Below are 15571 nucleotides of genomic sequence, written 5' to 3' on the forward strand. Positions count from 1 at the left end.
GATCTCAGGGATAAAGTATCAAAGAAACTCTTTATTCTTATAGTAGTCCTGCAAGGTAGGATTATTCATCAAGGCTCAATGGGGATTCTCACATCCATGTGCCCTACTTTATAGAAGACAGTCCTCTATTTGGAGAACTTTACATATTTATTTATTTATTTACTTACTTACTACTTACTTACTTACTTACTGCTTGATTGTAAAAACAAACAAAAAACCTTCAAAGCAGTTGTATAAGTAGCATTCTGCAAAGCAGTGTCTTCTTTTGGACAATGTATATCCAGAGGCATTATCCAATTTTGGTTCTCTTGTTATAGAAAAACCTGCTCCAGTTCTTACCATTTTGCATCTGGAGGTGGGTACCCTTTGAATATCACAGGAATCTTAGCCGGCTCATTCAGTCTTGTCTCCACCAAAGATGGCATTCTGCCCGTAATGATGAAAGGTTTTTCTGTCGGAATTTAAGAAGGCAGCAAGAGTTTTGAGATAGCAGATTTCTTCTTTTCCAGAAGTAGAGGTTTTCTTATTGTATGTATGGTAGATTTTTTAAATAAAAAAATATTGAGACTAATGGTAACATCTATTGAACAAGCGGAACCTTCTGTGCTCTGGCAGCCCAAGACAATGTCCCTGTGTTGTCCTACTATGCCTTTCTCAACACCTGCTCTGCATCATTGGCAGCCACAGGGGAGTGCCATGACATCACAGCATGCATTTCCTTATTACATTACACAGGGGAGAGAAGGAGGAACTAAGGAATTTGTCCAGGTGTATCTTGCAAGGTTCCATATCATCCCACTGTGCTTTTTTGAAGATATTTAAACATTTAGAGTAGAATCTTACTCAAAGAAAGTCCACTTAAATTCAACGGCAGAGCTAACTAAAGTCCATTAATTTTAATGGAGCTATTCTGATCTTTATTAAATACAACCCTCAGTATCGTCCAGAAATTTGGGTCCGCTTCTCCTGTTCATTTCAACCATGCATGACAGCGGTGAAAACAATAGTTGGCTGAGTAAAGGTGAATAAACAGGGACTGGCTTCAATTGGAAAACGACCCCCGATTGTTCCTTTGTAACTATGGCCTTGCCTGCCAAACATTAGGTGTGCATGGCTGTGGGGATGGTCTGGTGGACTAACTTGACCCAGTGGACAGGGGTTCTCCATGCTGAGCCTATAGGATTGTACTTTACATCTCCATTGTTTCCAGCTCATTCTCCTCCAAAAACAAAGCAGCGTAGTTATAAAAAATTGAGGAAATCCTTGGATTTTGGTTTAATAGCTGTCTCAGTCAGCATAGTGGTCCTGCTCACCTCAGGTCAGCTGTGTCACCTACTGTTTACCAAGAGGCAGAAGGGGAGGCTAGCAAGTTCAGCACAGCGCAAACACGCCAGCAGAGCCAATCTGGTGCTCCCGCCAACGTGTTTGCACTGCATCAACCTTGCTGTCAACTCATCACCTCCTCTTCTACCTGCAGCAGCGACTCAACCAGCTAGAGATCAGGCGAGTGTTGCCACCCCAACATGTCGTTTTTTACTAGTCTTGATTTTACTAGTGGTTTATTTAAATCAGAGTCTCTTCTCCCTCAGAATCTTCTTTGCACAAGTATCAAATCCAGGGGGATGCCTTACCGTGGACAATGACATAAATACTGTTTTCCTTAGTCATACTGCTGCTGGAGGCAGTGCAGCTGTATTGACCGCCATCATTTACGGTCACGTGGTCTATGGTGAGAGTGCTCACAAACGTCTTCTTCCCTTCGCTACCAGTTGAAGTCTTTGCATCCCTGATTACAGCATGGCTTTTCTGTAACGGAGTTCAAAGAGATTGATTTCAACATCACCTCTTTAGCCTCCTCTCACCCATGTAACAAAAAACGTAGGGGACTTTTTTCCTAGGTTGAACAGATGGGGTGGACGACAGGGCTCCTGTGCCTTTATAGACAGATCTGTAAACAGCTACTCACCCGGGTGAACAAAGATTGTTCCCAGGGGAGTAGGTACGGAAGCTTTTGCAATCTGGATAAAAACGGGTTTCCTGTTGGCATGCCACTAATGATTTATATTGGAAATGCATATCCAGGTGGACTGGCAACACCAGTAACTTTTGTGAACTTACTGCAACCACCATTTGACAACTGTGCAGGAAGATCAGATTTCTGTAGAAGGTACTATGTTTGAACATCTGCACTTGTGGGGGGGAAATGGCCTCAACAGCTATTAAACAACTATGAAACAGGTCCTCTTTTGCATCTGGTTGCCCTTATTCTTAGCACCATGTGCTTTTCTGAATATATCTTCTCCGGCACTATGATGGAGCACTATGTTAGTAGGGATTATTGGCTACCCTCAGGAAGGAAAGGAATTCCAAGCATTACTGGTGCCACTGAGAAGGCAGCAATGGAGGAAGGACGTGAATCAGTCATCCGTGTATGAGTGTGTGGTGGTTGCCGACTGACTAGTTGTCTCTGGCATGGGTGCAGAATGATGATGTCAACAGAGCAGCTGATGATGTCAACAGAGCAGCTGATGATGTCAACAGAGCAGCTAGCCTTTTACCAACTGCACACTTGCATGGGGCTAGCTGAAGTGCTCCGCAGCTTCCATTGAGGAGGGCAGTCATTCCTCCCACCACAATCCTAAGGCAATTCCTACTAGAAAATGCTTCAGTGACTGCCGCTAAGTTACACACAAATCATCCCCAAGTTGGGAGCCCTAATGATCCCAAACATATCATTGTTATCCATGCATTTCTGAGAGCTAGACAGCAACAACACAGAGGACCGGCAACCCTTTGGGCTTCAATCCACGAGTTTTATATTTAAAGGAAAGCTACCTTGCTTGCTGTCGACTTGCTTGATGGGTAGGCCCATTCAAACACGATTGCCACGTTCAGCTCGGTCCTTGCGGTGCAGTTTAGTGTTAACTTCTCCCCTGCAGCTAGCTCTACCTGGTGAGGAGGGCTCATAATAAGGTCATGAATTTTATATCCTGAGTAGAAAAGGGAAAAATGAAGGAATAACAAGTTGAACGAAAGCCACATAGTAAAATTGTCTCCATTCTTGGAGGCAACCAAAACAGTGAAATTTCAGACAAATGAGGGGGTTTGGGAAGTGGGGCCTGGATTGATCTTACTGCTGATTATTTTCAGTTACACTCAGAGAGGACACACTGAAATAAATGCACTTGACTAAAGTTGTGGATTTCAGTGGGTCTTCTTTGAGTATGGTAAGTTTGATATAACCCAACAAATCCAATGAAAATAATCGGCTATAAAATGGCTCACTTCCCAAAGCTACCACTCTGCCCACCTGCCACACACCTGCTGTCATAATTACACCAGGAACTCATTTTTGCCTCCATGGTTTAAAACCATGTGCCCTGACAGAGCACTTGCAAAGCAGAGTGCATAGGCCTTTGCTTTCATAATAATTTTTATTAATTTTCAATTGCCATCCAATAATAGCCTCATTATAACAGTACCAAATTATAATGCAATTACTAATACCAATCATTCAAATACCGAATTGATGGTTTGATGATTTTCTTTATTTCTGCGTTCCAATATCTCATTAATTTCAATTACATTCCCTTATACAACATAATACATAATCCCTTATACAACAACTGCAACATTAATAACTTCTATTCATGTCAACACATTAAATGATTTATAGAACTACAAGTGAGGCACTCAAACAGTGCCTAGGCCTTTGCAAGCCCTGACAACCAGCTGATCCTCAGGCGTACAGCAGGTGGTCATCACTTGGAAAAAAACGGCCTCAGCCAAATCGGAAGGCCTGGCAGACCAGAGATTGTCCTCTGCTGGCTTTCACATTAATTTAAGGAATGTGGTTGGATTCAGTGACATGCGGTGAAATTTTCGTAGGGGAATAGTTAGGGCTAGAGGCACCAGCTTGAGAGGGTGATGGGGCGGGGAATGTTTCACGTGTGAGCATTGCAGAAGTTTCCCAAGCTTTGGGAATGAGGTGCCAGAGGAACACTTAGGGGACTAGCCTAGTCCACTGACTGCACACCACTGGTTGGGTTTTGTCAGATGGCAGTGGTGGTTGCTCATGAGTAATTAGTCTTTTACATGTTTTATTTTGGTGCAGCACTATTTTCAGTGCAGAGCCACAAGTTCATGTCTGCCTCAATCGCCAGCAGAATCCGGGAGTGGTTGTTTCCAGGACCTCCCCCAACATAAGAGCTTCGTCACCCCCAGCTTTTCCTTCCTTCTTTGCATTTTACACCTCTGTGCAGGGTGGGCGACGGAAGAGACGTGCTTCCCTTCTGGCCGGCTTGACCAGGAGAGGTGCTGAGGCTCCCAGCAGCATCCTCTGGTCCTTTCCTCTCTTCCCCACTGGAGGTGTGGCTTTCCTCACCACAGGAAGAGGAAGTGCTTCGCAAGATTTTCAGAGGTTCCCTGTAACCCAACTGCCCCTCTGCTTCCCTAGCCTGTTCCGATGGCAGTACCCTGACATGTTTCTTCCTCTGACTCTCACCCAGACAGTATCGGACAGCCACGTTAGTTGAAATCCATACCATTTTAGTTTTAGAAAGATGGTGGTTACGTTAAGCAACACAACTTCATGCTGTTCTGCTGAACCCCCTTCCATTAAGCTAAACCAAATGTAAGTAACAAATAAGATGGCCACAGAACGGCTTACCTACAACTACCACAATGTACATCACAGATTGGTAACTTTTGCCATCTATCTTCGCTTTGCAGTAGACCATGCTCACGTCGTTGATCAAGTTGGTGGGAATAGTGAAGCCTTTCTGACTATCCCATGTAATCGATTTGCCATCAGGAACAAATATTTTCTCCGGGTACTTCTGCATGGACACCAGGATATATCAATTGGTTAAACTGTCTCAGAGAACTGAAAGGATGTCCAAGTTGTCCACCACATTCTCATCCCACCCACCAACATAGTCTCTTGCCATCAACCCTTCCTCCAAATGTAAAGAAAGTGTGAAGGTGTCAGCAGCAATTAGTCATGGGGACAGCAGATGCTTTTCTGGTGGCAGCACTGCATTTGTTGGAACAACAATGGGACAGGTCAAGGAGGAAGGGGTTAGGTCAGGAAAGCTCTAGGGTGACAGTGCATGTGAACATGTGGGGCTGCTGCCACCTTGCCCTACTCCAGCCCCACTCCAATGAGCTCAGCTTCACTGGGGGGATGGTAATGGCTCTGGTACCCTTCATGATGCCACGAGTGAGAACTACTAACAATGGACAAACGGCAGCAATTCCTTTGTCTTACCGCATACAGAGATACGTTCAGATTTGACGTGGAGCCAAGGCAGGGTACCACCACAGTTTTGTTTCCAGTTAAATATACCACACCAATCTGATCACTAACGGAAGTCACAAACGGAGACCGGCCATCGGGAAGGTCTGTAACATCTGCAGGGAAGCAGGGGTGGGGATCAAATAAATAGAGTACAACCAGTTTGCAAATACTTCTTAATTTGAAAAGCAAAATGATATACAACAGTGTAAATGAGTGGTTCCATGTTAGGAAGCTGGAGTCCTAATACAGTGGAACTAATGGCAGGTGGAACCCCCAACAGATCTGTATCCTGATCATAGCACAGGGGCAGATGGGAATGTTTCAAACTCTCTGCCCAGATGAGCACAGTGATTAGGACTGAGATTACCTCACTCCCCTGCTAACCGGATGATTGATCTGAGGATGGGAGAAAGAGTGATCTACATCCTGTCTGGCCAGAGGCGTCCTTGCTCTCTTGCCAGAGGAGCTGAGACAGAATGGAGAGGCGTGATTTTTGTGCCCCACTGGGCCTGCACAACTCCTAGGTAAGCCTTGTGTCTGGCCTATGTCCATGTGTGGTTGATGCGAACACCAGCATGTTTGCTTGCTCTGGTGTGTGCATGTGATGTGTGTGGCCTTTGCAGCAGCACATATGCTGTGGGTTTGGTCACATCTACCACCTGGTGGTGCAGCCTTCAGGTCCAGAATGTTTACCCACTGCTGCTAAACCCAACTACAGTATTTTGGTCAGCTACCGCTCTTCCAGCTTACCGTGTTAACTGCTGATTACGAGCACCAAGGAAACAATTTATTTTGATACCGAATAATTCCTGCAATTGGGATATGTAGCTTTTATTGAATTGTTTTTATTGGGTATGGAATTGTTTTTGAATCGTTGCTTTCTACTGAGTGGTTTTATTGTACACCATCTTGGTGTTATTTTAATATATAGAAACTTTTAATAAATTTAGTGAGCCTCAATAGCTCAGTTGGTTAGCATATAGTGCTGGGACCACCAAGGTTTGGTCCCTGTATGGGATGGCTGCCTATTTCTGCCTTGCAGGGCAATGGACAAGATGATCTCCTTCCAACTCTACAATTCTATGATCATCAATTATAAACATAAATATAGAAAGCCCCAAGCACCCATTATCTGCCTTGAGAATGGAAGCTGTAGTCCTCTCTATAGGAAATGTCAGGGTCAACAAATAAGTTTCTTTGCTCACAAGAGAGTGTGGGTATGTGAGGCTCTATGAAGCCCCTTAAAACTTTATGCATGTTTACTCAGATGTAAGTCCCATTTCTCCAACAGGGCAAGCAAAGGTATAGAACTGCAGCTTTAATCTTCAATTTCCCAAACAGTTAAATAGGGGGGAAAACACCACTCCGGTCAGCACCTACCTTGTACATAAACATACACACTTGACATTGTATGGTTGTCTTGGTAAAGGCACTTGTAGGCTCCCGTGTCGTTGCCTGTTACTTTTGTAAGAGTGAGCATCTTACAGTAGACATTGTCTATACAGTCTGTCACCGTCACTCGATTTTCAGCACTGGTCTGGTTGTTAGGCCAAAGCCATTCCAAAGCTCTTTCACCACTAAGGTGGAAAAAATGAGAGGTATGAGTAATGGTAAACTCTGACATGATGCAGGAGTTGATCATGGCAGACCCCATAGCAATGCCCCCAAGGGAGTCCATAGTCATGCACCCTAAAGAAGAGTCCCAAACTGCAGGGAGCTGTGTTGACCTACTCAATATGGGGATCAGCAAGAGACATTATCAGTTAAAAGACACATTCCAGCCACGCAAAAGTGCTCAAGGAAGGGGTAGATCAGGGCCAAGGAAGGGTGTGGCTAAGTGAGAATCTTGAGAGCCTGCAAGGAGATGCCTAGAGGGCTACATGTAGCCCCCAGGCCTCTGGTTCCCCACCTCTGCCCTAAAGCTTTAAACAGGTGAACCAGGAATGCTTAGACACACTTGGATTTTCCTTGGTTCCTTGTTTACATCCTTCTCTTTCGGTTATCATCTATTATGCAAAGATAGCAAAGAAAGTCACAGTAAAAAGGGGGGAAAGTGATTCAGAAGAACACACACTTTATAAACACAACCATCAATGTGATGCCCCAGCCTTACCTGCAATTAATTTGTAGCGTATCATTGGCTGTTACAGTAATAACAGATTTTTGGATGCTAAGGGATGGTGGATCTAATGAAACAGATGAGCCTGCAAAATAACAACAATAAAAGTAACAATTTTATTATTTGTACCCTGCCCATCTGAGTGGGTTGCCCCAGTCCCAGACCAAAGAACGTGCCAAATTACACACACTCAACAAAAATGTGATTATATGTGTCATACATAACTCACTTGTATGAAAATTCTGCGCCCATGCCTGATCCACACAGGTCAATGGGATAGAGGTTGTGCATTTGAAGAGTTAAATTAGGAAGGATTTCACACATCATACAGAAATTCATGAGGTCTGTCATAACAGGAAGAATGGGCAGATGGTCAGAGGCTAGCAACTCAGCTCTGCAATTCATACAGCAAGGGTGGAGTTCCTGTTTTGTTGCACCGCTAACTTCAAGGTCTAACTAAAGGATGTGAGGCATTGAAACGAAGTGAACTTGACTCTACATGATGATCTCATTCTCTCAGGAACAACTTAATTCTTTTCTTACTTTTTTAAAAAAACAACAACAACCAATTAATTATAAATTCATCATTTGCCAGTGCTTCCAATTAATTAGCCTCATTCGACATTATTCTGAAGAACACATCAATATAAGCGTTAGACCACTGACTTAAAGAAGGGGTCTTTAAACTGGGAGAGTCTGGTGTGCAAAATAGCTGGCTGATCCCACTGTAGCTATTAACAGCAAAGTTTGTGTATGTGAAGATGAACATACAGTGGTACCTCGGGTTAAGTACTTAATTCATTCCGGAGGTCCGTACTTAACCTGAAACTGTTCTTAACCTGAAGCACCACTTTAGCTAATGGGGCCTCCTGCTGCTGCCACGCTGCCAGAGCACGATTTCTGTTCTCATCCTGAAGCAAAGTTCTTAACCTTTCTGGGTTAGCGGAGTCTGTAACCTGAAGCGTATGTAACCCAAGGTACCACTGTATATGAATGTGGTTTGGATTGCAACTCCTATCAGCCCCAGCTAGCATGGGCAGGGGGCTGGTAGGGGTTGCAGTCCAGAACAGAAGTTGATGGAAGCTGTAGTAACTCCTCTCGAAGTTAACTTAATCCTATTGCTCAGATTTTTAGAGGATGCTTCTTTTGCTACCCAAGAGCTGAGAATTACACGGAGCTTAACATTCATCTGTTCCTATAAAATAGGGTTGCCATCTTTCAAAAAGTGAAAATCCATACACAAAAGTTGAGCTTTTTTTTCTTTTTCTTTTTCTTTTCTTTTTCTTGAAAAAGCTCTAAAACAAATGACATTTTTTGAGCTAGACTTCCGACATGTGTTGCCATATGTCTGGATTTTCCCACACACTGAAGCAATTTTCACCTAGACACTGGTTCCGAATGCCATATTTCGGTTATAACAAAAAAATTCCTTCCAGTAGCACCTTAAAGACCAAGTAAGTTAGTTCTTGGTATGAGCTTTCGTGTGCATGCACACTTCTTCAGATAGTGAAGATATTTCAGATATTTCAGATATTTCGGTTATGTCCGGGAAATATGGCAACCTTACTATAAAATCCATTTCAGGGAAGATGTTCTAAGCATTTAGGTAAGATGTTCCAAGCATTCGTTGCACTAATTGTGTGGGTTACGTTAACAAGTGGTTTTCAAATGATACCCCCTCAATTGAATGGCAGGGAAGCTTTTTTTAAAAAAGGCGACTATTGATCCTTCTCCCACAATATTCAAGAAAGTGGACTATAACTGGGCACATTCTAGGGCACACAGTCAGCTCTCATGGCAATGGCAAAGTCCAGCAAGCCAGATTAGTGCCCCACAGGAAAGAAAGTGCATCCATAGTTCAATGATGGCCATAGCTCAGTGGTCAAGGACCTCATTAGCTCCAGTTCAATCCTCAACATCTCCAAGTAGGTCCAGGAAAGACTCCTGCCTCAGTCTCTGGTGAGCACTGCCAGTTATTGTAGACAATGTTGAGTTAGGCAGGCCAATTTTCTGACTCAGGGATGAGACAGCTTCCTATAATGGAAGTCACATTCATACATATGGAAGTCGAGAATACAGCTTTCCAGAACAGAAGCCCTGGTTTCTAAATACGCTTGAGATTCCAAAACGATGCTTTTAGTAATTCATATCTGATATGTCACTTGAAACAGGAACTCTGTTCCATGAGCAATACCAAAGAAAAACTCAAATACAAGGACAGGAAGGAAAAAATGCAATGTAAATATGCTGCTATGAAAGACTGTAATTCAAAGACAAAATGGAATGTCATAAGGTCCATTGGCAAACCATTATTCTATAATTATTAGGCTACAGCAGAATATTTCATTCATGAGTTGCTTTTTATCTGAATGTATGTCACTCAGACAGATTTTACATTCTGTTTTGGCAGCCACTGGCTCAAAGGGGAAAATGAACGCTAGAAAACATCTATAGGATTGTTCGCATGTCTACACAGAAAAAGGTAGCACTAAGTTCAAAAAGACTTACTCCCAGGTAAGTGTACAGCTAGAATTGCAACTTCACATTGTCCTTTCATCCTAAATTTATTATTAATATGAAATTACTTCTCTCATATTTGCTTATTTTTTGCTAGCATTAAAGTAAATATATTAATAAACAGTAATTCTAAATCATGTGGTGAAATCTGCTTGGATTTCTCTTCTCCAAGCCATTTTATTGCGACTGCTGGCACTACATCTATCTTCTTAACTATTTAATTGTTGTTTCACTGATCCCTAAAACTCAGCAGCCATCCAGCAAGAACTGTACAGCTGCAGCCCTATGCCCACTTATTGTGATTTAAAGGTAAAGGTAAAGGTACCCCTGCCCGTACGGGCCAGTCTTGACAGACTCTGGGGTTGTGCGCCCATCTCACTTAAGAGGCCAGGGGCCAGCGCTGTCCGGAGACACTTCCGGGTCACATGGCCAGTGTGACATCGCTGCTCTGGCGAGCCAGAGCCGCACACGGAAACGCCGTTTACCTTCCCGCTGGTAAGCGGTCCCTATTTATCTACTTGCACCCGAGGGTGCTTTCGAACTGCTAGGTTGGCAGGCGCTGGGACCGAGCAGCGGGAGCGCACCCCGCCGCAGGGATTCGAACCGCCGACCTTTCGATCAGCAAGTCCTAGGCGCTGAGGCTTTAACCCACAGCGCCACCTGCGTCCCTATTGTGATTTACTTCTGAGTAAACAGGCATAGGACTCTGCACTGCTACCTGGCATCGATTTCCACAAAACATTTGCTAAGATTGTGCACAAAGTGTATCCCTCATCTCAGGTATCCTTGGAGCAAACCTGCCAAATTCATATATTTATGTGGATCACAGAAGCTCAGAGAAGATAGAAATGGTGCCAAGCATAGATTTATCTTCCCAGTTGGATATCACCAATGAAAGCCAAACAAGCAATAATGGGTGTGGGAGGAGGGGGATTTTGAAAAGAAAAAGTAAATTATATGAAACCTAACATTGTTCAAAATAGTCAAGAAGTCTAGCTCTTCCTTTCTGATCTTGCTCTGAATACCAGTCACTGGTGAATAACCATGAGGAGAGACCCAATGGTTTTGCTTGTGGCCTTCTGAAAGGCATCTGATCGGTTCCTGTGTGAAACAGAAGCCTGGACTAGATAGACCTTTGGTATGATTCTGCAGGTCTTTTCTTAACTTCTTAAAGCAGGCTTAATGGGAAAATCGGGAGGCTGATATTCCCAGAGCTGTGATACTCTGCTCGCCAATATGAGAAAGCACCTATTTAATGCACAGCACATACCATACTTTATGCAGCACATAGAACAGCACTGCAACAATAACACTCCAGTTATCCAGCTTTCAATAAGAAAGCACCATAAGCAAGCCAAAAGAGTCCTTTAGCAAAGGCAGATCAAGGGGAGCGTGATTAGTCGGTTCGCACCGAGTGCTGAACTCTTGGGGCTTTGCAGCAGACACAACTATGACACCCTAAGGAAGCTGAGAGGCAGGGGTGCTAGATTTTGGTGTTGCACAAGGTGTCACTGAAATTTGAGGAGCCGAGGTCTGCCACTGCCTTTAGCCCTTCAGACCATTAGCAGCACGAGTGGTTTGCTCCTTACCTGCGATGCTCACCACCTCATCATTAGCACCAACAACATAAAACTAGATGCCACTTGGTAGACCTCAATCTACTTATGGCCACAGAAGCTGTGTCCTGGGGACCTCCTTCAAATAATCACGGTCCTTCTGTTTTGCTGCTGCTTTCCTTTGTCGTTGTACAAACCTCATTGCAGTTTGAATGATTAGTTCGAATCTCCCAAGAATCTCCTTCCGCCAACTCAACTTGCTGGGTTAGCATTTGGTCAGTGGTATCATAGAGTTGGAAGGGATCAAAAGCAGTGCCCGATTTACATATAAGCTAAGCAAGCTATATCCTAGGGCCCCACTCTCTTGGGGACCCCCAACAAATTTAAAGGGGGGGGACTGGATGTACATTTCCCCCCCCAAAAAAATATAAAAAACAAATAAAATAAAACCTACATGCAGCAACAGTGTTTTGTATTGTGTAGGCTCCTATGATGTTAGTAATGGGCCCCACCTGCTATATAAAGGGCCCCATTACTTTCCGTAGCTTAGGGCCTCATCAAACCTAAATTCAGCCCTGACCACAAGGGTCTTCTATAGTCAACCCCCCTTGCAGTGCAGGAATCTTTCACCCAACATGGGGCTCGAGCCCACGATCTTCAAATTATGAGTCTCATGCTCTGCCGACTGAGCTATCCCAGGTAGCATACTGCTATTTGGCTGGATTTTTCCCTTGTTGCATTCTCTTCTGTTTTTTAACTCACACCATTGTCACCTTTGCATGTGATGGCGCTAATGGTTTAGAACGTGCAAGTGCATGCCCTTTGTCATGGACTTTGCTGCCATAGGATGTAGCGCTCATGGAGTCTGGCCCATTAGGGCAAATGGGGTGTTGTGCCACTGCCCTGAGCCTGCCCCACCTGCCTGCCTTCTTACCAGCCCAGAGACTGGCACAACCTGTCAGCATCCTCATCCTTAAGACTCTTCTTAAATTTTATTTTGCGTTTTCGCATTTTACAATGTTTCAGCAATAGAAATTATTCCCTTACCTTTTCTGCGGTTTCCCTCCCTCCCTCTCTGCAGTTTCTTATTTTATATCATATTTTTTACCGGATCACCAATTCAAACCTGTTCACAAATGTATCCTTTATACTTCCTTTAAGTTATTTCTTACTGCTTGGGTTTATGTCAATCCTGCTAATTCTTTTAATTGTCTTCATGTATTCAACACATTTTCTGTTTTTTTAAAAATCACTTATTCTTCTGGTAAGTTTCGCCATCTCTGCATATTCCATCAGTTTTAGTTGCTGTCATCCTTAGTCTCAGTGATCCCCTTTGTGGAACTAAAGATGGGAGATGGATGGTGGTGAATCTAGAATTTATTGTCTCAGCCTTTCGTTGGTTCCGGCTCCATTTATCATTGCATCATTCACTCTACTACAGATGGGCTACCTGCCTTTTGCACGCTCCCTGCCCCCGCTCCCAGTGGTATCACTGGTTGCAGTGTCAATGGGTTAATAATCCCAAAGGGTTAGGTAAAGCAAGACTGGCAAGGATTTTGGGAGGTATTTCACAAAATGAATGTCACCTCTGAGCCAGGGGAAAGATGTATAAAAAGCAGCACATCACACACACTGATGATAATAATAATAACAACGATAAAGCTCACCAACTTTGCCCCGCTCCTCCCCCAAAAAAGCTCAACAACTTAGCCAAGAAACGGCCAACAACTTTTGTGTCTGGATTTTCACTTTTTGAAATATGGCAACCCTGTGATAACAGAACCAATATTAATATTATTAAGGATGATGTGAAGACTGCATGCCTCTCCATCCCTGCCCCTGTAATTGTCAGTGGTTCCCTGTGGTCCGTTTTTTTTTTTAACATACCAACACGAACATGTGCGGACATGCACATTATTTGCAAATGATGGCGCAGTGCCATGGTCAATATTGCACCATCAGTGTGAGTGGTACTTTAGGGAGGACAAAGAGGGCGGGCTCCTGTCCCAGAAAAGTTAAAATCTATTTAAAATATTAAAATAGATATATTTATCTGTTGAATTTATATACTGGCCTATACCTGCAGGTCTCAGGGCGGTTCACAGAATCTAAACACTGATTACAATTTTTTTTTAACCCTTACACAAAAAAAGGATGGGGGGGCACTTGTGTGAAATGGACCTGAAAGTGGGTTTTTTGGAGAAGCTTGTGGAGGGACAGGAGGAGATTTGGAGCCAGGGCCCTAAATCCTTTCTTCCTTACTCTCCAACCTCGCCCTCTCTCCCTACTGCTAAAAAAGACCCAACAAGAAGTTTGAGCCCTTTAGCCAGCCACATCTTTGCTCAGCTGAAATACGGAGGGGAGGGGAGGGGGGAGAGACCGAGACAGAGAAAGCCCCCAAGGCTGGGCCACTCCAGCTCATCCAGATAACCAAAGTAGCTTCAGGTCAGCTGTATCAGCCCGGTGCATACGGTACAAGGCTAAGCCTTGCCTGCTCGGAAATCACTCGTCCTGAATTCAATGGGGCTTATTCCCAGGTACGGGGCGTCGCCGCCTTGGTCGTCGTTGGCTAGAGCGCAGTGCTGACAACACCAAGGTTGCAGGTTCGATCCCCGCGTCAGGGACAGCGGCATATTCCTGCATTGCCGGGGGTTGGACTATACGATCCTCCGGACCCCTTCCAATTCTATGACCAGAAGCCAACATGTTGCGGAAGGGTCGCGTGCCGCGTCGCCAAGATCACCTGCGCATTTTGGTGATCCGTGCGCCAGGCGCTGCGCAAGACAACGCGGAACATCGGTGCTCAGCAGAGCAATCCCAGCCACGGCTACTCGGAAGTAAGTGCAGCTGAATTCGGTGGGGCTTCGTTCCAGTGAAAGGGGCTACGCTTGCAGCTGGTTCTTTCCACCTTTCTTTGTGCGAAAAGCCCCCCACCCACCCCCCGCCGGCGCCAAATTCATCTATCCTACGGCAGACTATTTCTTCCCCCAACCCAGGGAATTCCTCGGCACCTGGGGAGGCGGCGGGTTGGGTGTGTGTGAGTGTGATCTGTGCCAATCTAGCTTGGCTGAGCTGATTCCCTGGATCCTGGGGAAGGGGAGCCCCTAGGAGATCGGCTAAGTTATCCACCAAACAACCCAGCAATAAACAACAACAACAACACACACACACACACACTCGTGCGCTCCTCTTACCCGCCTCAACCAGCCCGGGCTCCGCGGCAGCCCACAGCGCCAGGATCAGTGCCAGTCCCGCCGCCAGCTCCATGTCTCCTCGGAGCAACAAGAACCACAACAAAACGCGGGTGACAGAGCAGGTCAAGTCCAGGGGAAGCTACCCAACCCCGGGTGATCTCTATTATAGCCCAGACATCAGCTGCGGGGCCAAAGCCTCAGCTGCTTTGCCTTCGATCCGACCGCTTCAGCCAGCCAGAAGATCCGCGGAGCAGGCGCGACAAGCGCACTTCCTTAGGCGGGGCAGAGAAACAATATTTCTGCGGATTCTCCTCGAGGCGCTCCGATGCCCCAGCAGCCTGGCCAGAGTCTTCCCCGCCAGGCGGGGTTTTGCAAATCAGTGCCGACCAATCCCCGGGCCCAGCGCTCCTTCGGAGGAGGGGCTTGACACGCTAGCCCCGCCTCCGACCCTGATGTTTCTCCCCAGTGCCGCCCCTCTTCTTCTGGGGTGAATTTCTTTGAGCTTCAGCCACAAGACCCAGAGGCAAAAATAAAATAAAATAAAAATCCTTTTTGGGAGGTGTACTTCTGAGATTCATTTCCACGCTTTTCTAGCTCTCACTGGGACTATACGTGTGTCAAAGTTCTGCTTTCTAACTAAATCGAAAGTTATTGGCTTGCAGTTCAACCACATGTTTCTGCAAACCTCTTCCCCGTTGTGATGGCTAGAGAGATGTGAAGCTCACCTATTTTTAAAGTTTTCAAGCAACTATGTGGCCAAAGTCCAGTTTATAGGTTGCACCCTGGCAGTTTTGATACCTTCCTGAGTAAGATTGAAACTAGTTTCAGTAAAAGCATATTTCTATATATGAATGACTACAAGTAGAACCTGCAACAACTTTTGTGT

The 15571-nt window shown here is 44.9% G+C and overlaps 1 protein-coding gene across 1 annotated transcript in view; it reads right to left on the reverse strand.

Moving 5' to 3' along the window:
• Positions 1-15027, reverse strand: part of KDR (kinase insert domain receptor) — a 49643-nt gene extending 34616 nt beyond the window's left edge. The window contains exons 1-8 of the mRNA XM_081926503.1: positions 14686-15027; positions 7413-7503; positions 6680-6876; positions 5270-5412; positions 4670-4838; positions 2836-2990; positions 1632-1806; positions 340-451 (exon numbers count right to left, since the gene is read on the reverse strand). Of these exons, the coding sequence (XP_081782629.1) occupies positions 340-451; positions 1632-1806; positions 2836-2990; positions 4670-4838; positions 5270-5412; positions 6680-6876; positions 7413-7503; positions 14686-14758 (1115 nt within the window). The 5' untranslated portion in view covers positions 14759-15027. The remainder of the gene's footprint in view (positions 1-339; positions 452-1631; positions 1807-2835; positions 2991-4669; positions 4839-5269; positions 5413-6679; positions 6877-7412; positions 7504-14685) is intronic.
• Positions 15028-15571: the final 544 nt, after the last annotated feature.

Source organism: Podarcis melisellensis, assembly GCF_964234715.1.
Source record: "Podarcis melisellensis genome assembly, chromosome: 9".
NCBI lineage: Eukaryota > Metazoa > Chordata > Lepidosauria > Squamata > Lacertidae > Podarcis > Podarcis melisellensis.